This window comes from Tupaia chinensis, unplaced genomic scaffold (assembly GCF_000334495.1).
Source record: "Tupaia chinensis unplaced genomic scaffold, TupChi_1.0 Scaffold000395_1, whole genome shotgun sequence".
NCBI lineage: Eukaryota > Metazoa > Chordata > Mammalia > Scandentia > Tupaiidae > Tupaia > Tupaia belangeri.
The window spans coordinates 235,465-247,547 of record NW_006159897.1 but is presented as its reverse complement, the minus strand read 5'-3'; the positions used below and the strand labels follow the sequence as shown (position 1 = coordinate 247,547).

At 41.9% G+C, this 12,083-nt stretch overlaps 1 protein-coding gene across 1 annotated transcript in view; it reads right to left on the bottom strand.

Annotated features, from left to right (window-relative positions):
* GNS (glucosamine (N-acetyl)-6-sulfatase) overlaps positions 1–12,083 on the bottom strand; it is a gene marked incomplete at its 5' end in the record, with an annotated part of 48,595 nt that overhangs the window by 26,404 nt on the left and 10,108 nt on the right. The window contains 6 exon segments of the mRNA XM_014590032.1: positions 910–1,028; positions 2,922–3,004; positions 4,618–4,785; positions 7,323–7,421; positions 8,134–8,199; positions 10,556–10,762. Coding sequence (XP_014445518.1) covers positions 910–1,028; positions 2,922–3,004; positions 4,618–4,785; positions 7,323–7,421; positions 8,134–8,199; positions 10,556–10,762 — 742 coding nt within the window.

Here is a 12,083-nt window from a genome sequence, read left to right as displayed (position 1 = left end):
AAAACAAAAAACGTGGGGGTGGTAGGAAGGATTAAAAACACGAGCCATACGCAGCTGGAAAGCAAAGATGGATACTAGTCTCTACATGCTGAGTGTTTAAAAATATTCAACTAGTACATTAAATGTGTACGAAACCTGCCTCCATGTAAGCCAGCCTCAGGGTTAATTCTACTCTAGTGGAGATTGTTATTGATAGATGGAGAAAGAATCATCACCTTCTGTTGTTTTTAACTACGGAAGGCCCAAGTAGAAAGGATGGAGGTCAAGGGCATAGAGCTGACTCACACTGCAGTTTTGAGAAAACAAAAATGTTTCCGTGATTTAGCAAGAAAAGATTTTCTTCCAAGACAACCTCCTCTTGCTCTTCCTGTCAATTATGTCTTACCCCTATTCTCTAAGTTCTACTTATTAAAGTCAAGTTCAATTTTCTACCTCTTCCATAAAGCCTGCCTACAGCCCATCAAGCCCACTCTCTGCTCCCCCTGCCTGAATACTATGTAACTGAACATATGGACAGCCAATAATGAAATCTTGTTTCCTTATTTTTTTTCATTTATTTAACTTTGTTATTATTTATTTTTGTTTTAATACGATCAAAAAGAGACAGAGAGAGAGAGAGAAATGGAAAGTGAGGAAGCATGCCACCAGGTCTGAAATTTGAACTGCAGTTGGCCATGTGGGAGTTTAGTGCCACAACCACCATGCCGCCTGCTGGCCCCAAAACCTCATTTCTTCACGGGGGGGCGACACTATGGTTCTCTAATCAGTGGGGTCCTGGGAGCATGAACCTCTCTCTGATGTGTCTACAGCTATAAATGGACTTAAATTCCCTGCCAGGGATCCGGAATGGGTGAAAAAGGAAAAGACACACTCTCGGAGTTTACAGAAGTACCCGCCCTTGCCTCTTACCTGTGTGATAGCCATTGTCTGAAGTATAAAAGATGTAAGTGTTGTTGAGCTCCCCAGTGAACTCCAACCTCTTGATCAATTTCTCTACAAGGTCATCAACTGAGAGCAAAGTCTGCCACCTGGATGTGAACACAGCATGGAAATGAGACTTCAAGGGCAATGGCTAAGTTATCACTATCTTACCAAAAAAGGCAAAAAACGGACTCCATCCATTAAAACAAACAAACAAACAAACAAAAACAAAAAATCACCTTTTTCTTCAAAAGCTCAAAACCCAAATTTCCATTCTCTAGACCACTCTCATTACAAAACACAGATTAGGAAATTCCAGAACATAATTAATTCATTGCAAAGTTAACTGTTTAGGAAAAAAACAAAGTAGGCTTTTTCACAATCAGTTAGCTTTGTTTGTTTCCTTTATGTAAGATAGAAAGGAGAGAGACAGATAGACAAAGACAGGTATTTTTGATAGAGTCTGCCCGTGTTGCAATCCCCCAGCCCCAGCCTCCTAATTCGCAAGAATTATAGGTAGGCACAAGTGCACATAGCATGTTCAGGTTGGCCTAGGAACTAAGTCCTGGCTTTCCATGTGGCTTCCAGCTATGCTCTGTAGCTTTATTTTTTGTATTGCCGTTTGAGACAAGTAGAGACAGTCAGAAGGGAAAGTTGTCAACTTAGTACTGATTGAGATAAATTAATTCAGATAAGCCTGTGTTATGACAGTGTTTAACAATGGGCCAGTTTACCTGCTTGTCAGTTTTACGAAAACACAACCATATTCATTCATTTACATATTATCCAGAGCTACTTGCATACTGCATAACTGCAGAATTTAGTAGAGAATATATAGCCTAATATTTACTATCTGGCCCTTGACAGAAAAACTTGGTTGGGGGCTAGCAGGTGGCATGGTGGACTTTCACATGGCTACCTGCAGTTTGAGTCTTGGACCAAGCAGCATGAAGCTTATGCTGGATGTGTGTGTGTGCGTATCCAAAATCCTAAGGGGAGAATGGAGAAGGGATTGCGGTGTGGCTATCCCCCCGAGGGAGGGACAATTTCTTACTCTCTCTCTGGCAAGGGCATGCAACCTCAGCAAAATCCTCTCTCTGGAAAAAAACAAAGAAAGAAACTTGGTTGGTCCCTGGCCTAAACTACATACTGAGAGAATGTAATGGATTTTAAAAAAAAATGTAGAAGAATTTTGTAAAAATTACAAATAGCAAAGGCAAATATTTTGCTCTACTCTGAGCCTTTGGGTCTTTGGTCTAATGTGTGGGCAGATCTCTCACTGAGAGACCTTTTATTTAAACATGGAGGAAAATTTCTTTTTTTAAAAAAAGATTTCTTTATTCATCTTAATTTGACCAGAGAGGGACATAGGGAGAGAGAAAGAGAGGGAAAAGGAAAAAGCAAGTCACCAGGTCTGGGATTTGAACCACAGTTGGCCATGTGAGAGTCTAGCGTCCTTAACCACCAAGCCACCTGCTGGCCCCCATAGGGGAAAATTTTCTACCAAATGGTTTGAGTTTGCAGTATTTTGAAAAAGTTTTTATTTATTTATTTAAATCTAATGCGGAGGGAAGGGAAGAGAGAAAGAGGAAGGGGAAACATCCCCAATGGAGCATGGTCATGCTGCAATCCCTTCTCTTCCACTTCTCCAACCTGTCGAGATTTTAGACACCTACACACACGTGCCTAGAGTGTTTTCCAAGCTGCTGGGGGAGATCTGCACTGCAGTCAGCCACATGGGATCCAGCTCCCTTAACTATTATGCTATGGACCAGTACTCTTTAACAGATCTTAAAAACACATGGTTTATATTAGTGGGGTCCAAAGGCCACCTCAAACACTTAAATAAGGAAGAATCTTTCCCTTCTGTGGCAGCAGGTGCCCCATCAAAGCATCTCTTCCACTGATGGGCTTCCTTCTGTTCACGGAGTAGTCTGTTAGGGGCTAGTTGGGAGGGGCCTCAAAATCACTCAAAGAAAGAAAGCAGCTGCAGCTCTCACCTTTTCCTAAACGCATTGTCTAGAAACTGTATTGAAGAATTAGTCATTGGAGTCTTGGCTTGCCTGATTAACCAGTGCTTGTTCTAAAATTTAGAAGCAAAAAAATGTTAACATCAAGTCATCACAGTCAATCTAGTCAGCTATACTAGGTTACTAGAATAGATAAGATCATTTCATGCTTTAGAACAAAGGACCTAACAGGGACCTGTTTAAGCAAACTTAGACCTTCTATCCTTTTCTTATGTTTCTTAAAAAGGCATTTCCACAGATTAACACTTTCATTCTTTAGCTTTTGAGTCCTTCACAAATGGTAAGAGGCCTTGGCTCCTTTATTAGCAGCATTAAGAAGAGATTTTAGTGAATGCCATTGGAAAACAACTGGCTAAAATGGGGTTAAATTTATACTATGCTTTGGGTCCACTACAAATACAAATGGGTGAATATTAACGTTAGCTCCAAATAAGGTATCACTTTAGATCTTTGAGAAAAAGCCCATCTCAGCAGTTTCCTAAAACTCCAAGTTTAACTCTAGATGGTACTTGCCATTTAAAGAGTCACATTTTAAAAACAAAAGCATCCCCATACACAATGATCTATGCTCTATTCATAAACTCTGAGCCACCATCTCCTAAACTATGCTCCTTGAGTAGTTTTTAGTTGATAAATGTAACAAATGCTATATAGCCTATCTTCCCACTGGAAATTCCCATGAGACTATGAATAACTCTGAGAAGTCCTGTAGCAGAGTGACTGACTTAACCCGGTTTCCAGACTTACTTGGTCATGTGAACGTCTATTAACTTCTTTTAGAACAGAGACTGAGAACAGCCCTCTAGTTGAAGACCCAGTTCACTGAGCCTGAAAATCGTATGTAACAAGCATATGCCTGCGATGTGCACCTAACGTGCGAGGTGCTTCTAAGTACTGCAATCTGTACAGGAGTTGTCTGAGGGGTCAGGATCTTCCACTTTAGAAAGAAAAAGAAAACTTAAACATCTTGGGCCGATCACGGATAGCTGGAACAGCTGGAAAGGAGTGGTGTTGGGGCTGACATTCAGAAACGTTCTTTCTACAACCTTTTCAGAACTAATGATGATTTGTGGATGACAAGGCAGTGGGGGCTGTCTGGCTTTAAGCCAGGGAACCACCTCTCCCCTGTGTTAAGGGAAGTGTGAGAAGCTGGCACACGAGGCAAATATTGGGTCATCAAAAAAGTCATGACGTATTTTTTTGGGTTCTTCTATGAAAAAATACCTCATGACTTTTCCGATGACCCAGTATTTGGGTTGTTGTGGCCTTTGATCCCGTCTCCTGCTCTGGGTTATTTTTCCATTCACTTCCTTCCTAGCCATTTAGACTATGCCACCCCTTGGAGGCTGTTGCATGCCCAGCTCGGTTGCGAGGAATGAGTCTCAGCCATTAGAGATGAGCCTGAGTGGCTCTCCTATAATCAGGAAAGATGACCTTTTTTTAACATTCTCTGTGGCATGGTAAGGACAGGTGCTCACTGGATGTGTGGCAAGAATCTCTACCACACTGTGAAATACGTTTATATGATCTGTGTACTAGGGACAGGTACAATGACCTCTCAAAGGTCATGAAGGAAAACCGACAACACAGGGCTCAAAGCCTTCCTAACCAGTATATGTGGGTAATTTTCCTGCTACAGCTTAATGCAGGGATTAAGGGAAGCTACCGTTCCGTGGATGTTGAAGTTCTTGTTTCTTGGTGCGAAGACATTCTGGAAAGTCTTCTGGTACTGAGGTGCAGCTGTCCACGGCGAATGAGGTGCTGGAGTGGAGATCATCATGAAGAAGGGCTCGAAGTTGGACTTGTAGTCCAGGAAGTCCAAGGAGACATTGGCCTGACACAGACAAAGATTTGTCATTTCCAATGCTACCCAACTTTTGAGTACTCAATAGATAAACGTCCTCTGGTGAGCAAAGAGTATTAGCTTTGAATCAATTTTTATTGTTGTTGTTCTTGTTATAGGATCTGTGCACCCGCAGACGAGAGAGAGAGAGAGAGAGAGAGAGAGAGAGAGAGGGAGGAGGTGCGGAGGTGAGAGAGAGAAAGGAAAAGTCAGAAAGCACTCCCCCCTCCCCAAGATGATGGCCACAAGCAAGCAATCCCTTCTCCTCTCAGGATTCTGGGCATGTATGCACACATGCCCAGCTTAACTTTTAAGCAGCCAGGTCTAGGACATGAGCTGTACAATTGGCCACGTAGAATCCAGTGCCTTAACCTCTGTGCCACCTGCTGGTCCAGAGTATTAGCTTTTTAAAAAAAAATTATTTAATTTATTGTGATCATTTTTTAAAGAATTATTTTATTTGACTTTGTTTTTATTTATTTATTTTTAATTTGACCAGAGAGGGACAGAGTGAGAGAGAGAGAGAGTGAGAAAGCAAGTCGCCAGGTCCTGGACTCAAACTGCGGTTGGCCATGTGTGAATCCAGTACCCTTAACCACCATGCCACCTATCGGCCCCATTATTATCATGTTTTAATTTGACAAGAAAGAGAAAGAGAGAGAGGGAGGGAGGAAAAGAGGGAAAGTGAGAAAGCAAGCCAAGAGGTCCCGGACTCAAACCATGGTCACCCATGTAGAAGTCCAGTGCCTTAAACACCACACCACCTGCTGGCCTGCAGGATATTAACTTTAACCAATCTTAGCACTTGAGTCTACGTCAATCATTTGCAAGCATTTTGTTAGAACAAATACATCTGGCTTTTAGGCAATACTTAGAACAAAAAAACTGAAAAGCACACCATGATGAGAAAGCAATCAAGATCTTGATTATACATGATCTAGAAATTATCTAGCTCCTAAGATCCACATATAGCACACCAGGGCTTTAAATGATATGGACTTACATTTTTTTAATTTGCTTATCAGGACATATTTCATGAAAAAGAAATATCACATTTTAATTCACATTCATTCTTTCAATTGTTCTAATTATTACTATTATTTTTAGTTATGTCTACTCCTAACTGAAAAGACCCTGGCTGTATGTTTCCCAGCGCCCTCCCACCCACCTACTTTATTCCAACTCTGTTAGCTTCCGCGCCAGTTCTCAACAGTGCCAGGAACACTCCTGCCTCAGGGCCCTTGCACTTACTATTCCTCTGCCTGGGGCATTCTTTCCCTTGATCTGTACAGCCCATTCTTACCTCCTTCAGGCTTCTGCCTAAATGCTGCCTACGATCCCTGATTACCCTATGTTGTTCTACCTGATCACCATTTAATGAGATAATAAGTGAGTGCGTGTATATATACACAGACACATGGCATACACTGAAATCCTGCCCCTAGACGTTACCTCCCACATAATTAGTGACTCTACTGCACTTACTGCTGAACACCTGCTACACAAGGTGCTCTGTGGAAGGCTGGCATTAGAAATGCCTCAGAATAGGGGACCAGCAGATGGTGTAGTGGATATGTCACTGGACTCCCACGTGGCTGACTATGGTTTGAGTCCAGGACCCGGGGGGCTTCAAAATCACACCAGGTGTGTGTGTGCGCGCCCAAGATCCCGGGAAGAGAAGGGATTGCAGCGTGGTCACCCCCTGGGGAGTTGAATTTTCACTCTCCCTTTCATTGCCTCTGCCTAAACCTCTCTGCAGCAAGCGTACATGCCCTAAGGCAAAAGCCTCTTTAAAAAAAAAAGCTTCAGGACAGGAAAGTCCCCAGTACACCAGGTTTTAGTTAACTTTTTTGGGGGACCAGCAGATGGTATAATGGCTACGTTGAATACCCATGTAGTCGACTGCGGTTTGAGTCCTGGACCTGGTGGCTTAAACTCATGCCGGACACATGTGCGTGTGTGCCCAAGATCCTGAGAAGAGAATGAAGGGATTGCAGCGTGGCCATCCCCCCCGGGGGGTGATTTTTTGCTTTTTCTCTCTCTCTCTCTTTCTGGCAGGAGCACACGCACCCCAAAGCAAAAACCTCTCCACATACAAACAAACAAACAAAAAAAACAACTCTCTAAAAAAAAAAGTTGAAATATATTTGCTATATGGTGCATAAGTTTGCCAGAAAGACAGAGATAGAAAGTGAGAAATCACCTCCCCTGGGGCAGGAGGGATGGCCACAACGCAGTTCCTTCTCCTCTACTCTCCTGCTGGGATTCTAGGCACACAAGCATACATGCCTGACCTGGGTCTCAAACCTCTGGGTCAGGGACTGTAGTTGCCTATGTGGGAGTCCAGCACCTTTACCACTGCACCACCTGTCGGCCCATCTCAGAAGTTTTTAATCAGCTGGCTATAATCTCGAGCAGTTGGCCGAATTATCCAACATAAATAAAACAAAAAAGTTTTCTAGACAGAGCTGTCCATCAAATGGGAGCCAAACTTGTCAGGACAGAGCTATAGAGCTCTGGCAACTCACCAAAACATCTGTCAGGTAGTCCACACTGTAGTTCTCACCATGTTTCCGTGCCTTTCCATTGATAGAAAGGGTGTAATTATAATACTTAGAATTCTTTTCCTATTAAAAAAAGGAAAGGAAAGTTTGTTATGGGATCAGCATACAAAATCAAAGTCTGAATCCATGGTGGGCTAAACAGCACTTTGTGTCATCAATAACAAAATATTAAAAAGATAGTAACTCAAGTTGATATAAGTAAATGAATGAGTGAATGCGGGCCAGAGGGTATGTACATTTGCCAGAGGGAGACAGAGTGGGAAAGGGAGAAAGCATTCTTCAATGGGGCGTGGTCACATCAAAATCCCTCCTCCTGCATTTATCTGTCCTATCAAGATTTGAGGCATACATGGACATGCATCTAGCATGTTTTCCAAGTCACCAGATCTGAGACTCAAATTGTGTGGTCAGCATTGTGGGATCTGGTTCCCTTAACCATTCGACCATAGGGTTAGCCCTCAAGTCAATATCGAATTGAATTTTTTGGCTAGGGTTTTATTAAAGACTGTAATTTCTGTAATACGTCCTAGCTGAAAAGCCACAAGTGGATTGGCTAGAATAGCAAACCGCATTGCTAAAACTTGTATAATGTAGGAAAGCATCCCAGAAAGAAGAGACTCACAACAGATTATTTTTAGGACACTAAACAGCTAGCCATAAAAGCAAATGAAGTTATGTGAATATCAGAGCAAAAGAGAAAGTAAGCATTTCTGACATCTGCAGGGCAGATGTGTATAACTGTGTTTAATCGTCACCGACTCCCATGATCACTCACCAGAGCATACCAGTAACTCCAGCCCAGAGGAACGTGTTCTAGTCCACCTGCATCTGGGGCTCCATACTGAAAAGCAAGAAAACGAGGACATCAGAAATCTTTAGACATGACCAAGTCAGAAAGAAAACAGGAAACTAAGAATTTTTTTTAGACCATTGCCGGAAACACAGTAGGTGCTTAGTTTTCCCAAACACATAAACCAATCAAAGTACAAAGAAGTCTATAACCCTCGAGATTTCTGAAGCAGGGGATGGCAAACTCTGGCTGGTGGGCCAAATCTGCCTGCCAACTGTTTTATATGCTCAGTAAGTTAAGAATTTTTTTTTAACTGTTAAAAAATATAAAAGCCAATCAAAAGAAGAATATGTGTGAGCTGTGACAGGAAATTCAAGTTTCAAGGATGATAAAGAAAACTGTATTGGAACACAGCCATGCCCATTTTTTTTTTTTTAACATTATGTCTATGGCTGCCACCATGGTAGTACTGAACTGTTGCAACAGAGCCATATGGCCTGCAAAGCCTGAAATATTTACCATCTGGTCCCCTACAGAAAAAGCCCATGTGGCTTAGCCCACAGAGCCCCTTGATGGGTAAGGCTGAGCTACTTACTGAGGGCAGAGATGGAACAGTCTGACCGACCTGGTGGCCAGTAACAGTCACAGTAATCAGACGATGAGCTATCAGCCTAGTACTACAATTGTCTTACAGCTGAAATCTGCTTTTGGGGCTAATTTATCTGATTAGGTAAGTGAAAAGGCCACAGAAAGATCCCACTCTACCATCACAAGGTTTAACACTGCCCAATAAAGGTAGAATTCAATCCCTGAGTACTAAATCTTTGTACTTTAAAGCTTTTTTCAAATTTTATATACATCTCAGATGATCTTCAATATGCAAAGTACTATAAGTTCTCTTTAGGACCCATAACCCAGCCAATAACACTTCCTATTTCTTATGACTCTTTTCAAACTGACCCATCTCCCTTCAAACCCACAAGGCTGCAGATTCCCCCAACTATAGGGGGAGGGGAGGAATTAATCAAAAATTCATATCAGATACTACAATCTCTAGTAACCAGAGATAAAATGTCTAAGAAAATGTACATCTCTTTTCCTGCATCCCCAGTTTTACTATAAGAGCTAAAACCAAACTCTCCCAATTACACTCTTGCAAGCTTGAGCTTTGTCTAAAGCTAAGTCCAAGGCCAAAGTGGTGGACTTGGGACCATGAAACCTAGCCTTGACAGGTCACAGTGAGGCCTCCCTCCGACCAGGCCAACTAGGCAGGGTACCAACCACTCTGCCATATGCTTTAATGGCCTGAGTGCACCAAGCTCCTTCTTTTATCATTAATCTCTCAGCTGTTTGTTTCCTTCAGGTAGAAAATGAGTTGAGCATTAAGTTGTTATAATCCATAAATGGTTCTAAACAACTGAGGAAAAAAATTCCAAGATGGAAAAATGTTTCACTCTGATCCTAAGAAAGGGGAAATGGAAACCAAGATACCCCATGACAGCTGCATGACAGGCAAAATATCTGAAGGAAAAGGGAACATGTAGCAGACAGCAGCAGTCATAGGACAATGTTGAAATAAATGCTCTTGGGACTAGTAAAAGGAAGAGTGACTAGAGTACCCATACCATGTACACACGTGCATATAATAAGTTCTTATTTAATGAGAAGATTAGGAGGAAAAAAACATATACAGTTATTTCTCAGTATCCATGAGTGAGTAGTTTTAGGACTTCTGCAGATACCCAAACCAGGATGTTTGAGTCTCTTATGTAACCTACACACATCCTCCCATATATTTCAAATCATCCTAGATTAACTTACAATATCCAGCACAATGTAAATGCTGTATACATAGTTGTCATTATTTCCTGAAGAATAGCAAGAAAAAATTCTGTACGTGTTCAGTAGACTCAACCATCACCATCCTAGGCCTAACTACACCTTTTTTTTTTTTTTTTTTTTTAAGAGGTTTTTGCTATAGGGTGCGTGCACTCGCCAGACAGAGAGAGAGAGACATAGAGACAGAAAGCGAGAAATCACCCCCCAGGGGGGATGGTCACGCCGCAATCCCTTCTCCTCTTGGGATCTTGGGCACGCACGCACACGCGCCCGGCATGAGTTTTAAGCCACTGGGTCCGGGAAGCGAACCGTGGTCGACTACGTGGTAGTCCAGCGACATAGCCATTATGCTAACTGCTGGTCCCCTAACTACACCTTCTGTATCAGTAACAATGTGACATTTTCAATCTGGAATTGGTTGTTATCTGTGATATGGAAGCTGTGGATAAGAAGGACAAACTGCATACCAAATGCTCTTTAACCCGACTTGAATTGAAGTGAGTATGCGTTATATAAATTCACATTTAAAAGCTATTATTACAAAATTTAAATAGACCATTCAACATACCTCATTTAAATACTTCCCTGCAAAAAAGGTCTGATAACCACACATCGATCTGAGAATTGCTGGGAAAGTATTTGGTTCTTGAATCTTCTGCCAAGATTTACTACTGCAGTTTCCCTCTAATGTGTTGTTAACAACGTGATGATTATGTGGGTACTTCCCTGTCAGGATACTAGCTCTGCTGGGGCAGCAGAGTGCACTTGGCACATACTACAAAGAGAACAGAAGCAAAAAGGACAAAGTTACACAAGAAAGATGGATTTCTCGTCATCTAAGGCAAACAGAGAAAATTTGCTGGAGGGTGTGTGTGCTCAACGAAGATAGAAGGAAAGCGAGAGAGTAGCCCCCGAGAGCAGCCCCCGTAGGGGATGGCCACGCTGCAATCTCTTCTCCTCCAATTCCTCCTTTTGGGATGCTGAGCATGCACACATGCCTGACTTGTTTTTCAAGCTGCAGGGTCCAGCTGACCACACAGTCAGCCACATGGGACCCAGCCACCTTAACCACACATCATCAGCTGGTCCAAAGTTGCTCAATATTGTAACTTCAAATTTTTAGTTTCTCAAAGAATGGAGATTTTCTTTCCACATGGCATACTCCAGAATGGCTTTAATTTCACAAAACAAAGGCACTGAAGCAGATTCAACAAACTAAGAACAGATTTCTTTTTCAGTTGGTTTTCCCCTAATAGTAATTCTTATCCACCAAAGAAATATATGTATGCGAGTTCAGCATGGCAGGAGCTGAGTCTTAACCAAAGCATTCTCACAGTTAAGTAGAATACTACTTGAATCTAATGTCACTGAGAGACAGAGGTTTCATTTTCAGTCTGATATGTAGCCTTCCACAAGAGGACTTCAAGAAGTTTATGGAAACATGAACGTAAAGAACAAATTTATCTTGATGCAAAAACTTTTTGAAATCCACTCATTATTTTTTCATAATACACATTTTTCATGAATTCTTGGGAGACTCTTCAAGCATTTCCTTTTTTCTTTTTTTTTGGAGAGGTTTTTGCTATAGGGAGTGTGTGCTTGCCAGAAAGAGAGACAGAAAGTGAGAAATCACCCCCCCGGGGGGATGGCCACGGAGCAATGCCTTTTCTTCCATTCTGCTCTCAGGATCTTAGGCACACTCGCACACACACCTGGCATGAGTTTAAGCCACCAGGTCCAGGACTCGAACCACAGTTGACTACATGGGAGTCCAGCAACATAGCCACTACACCAACTACTGGTTCCGACTCTTCAAGCATTTCTATAATACATTTCCTGTAGTATAGTCTTGGACAAAGACTATAGTTATACTTCCATCAACAGATTTTCCTCATTTTACCCAGTAACATTTATTCGCATCACCAAGTCACTTTACAGAAAGTTAATACTAGGCTATTCATGTGCAGGCAGGGAAGAAATGTCCATTTAAGCACATATTTGTGCTCAAATTAGATATTATCCCTTGTATATGTTTGGCTTTTTTTTTTTTTTTTTTTTTTTTTTTTTTTTTCTTTTCACAACGGGTTTGGGGTTTT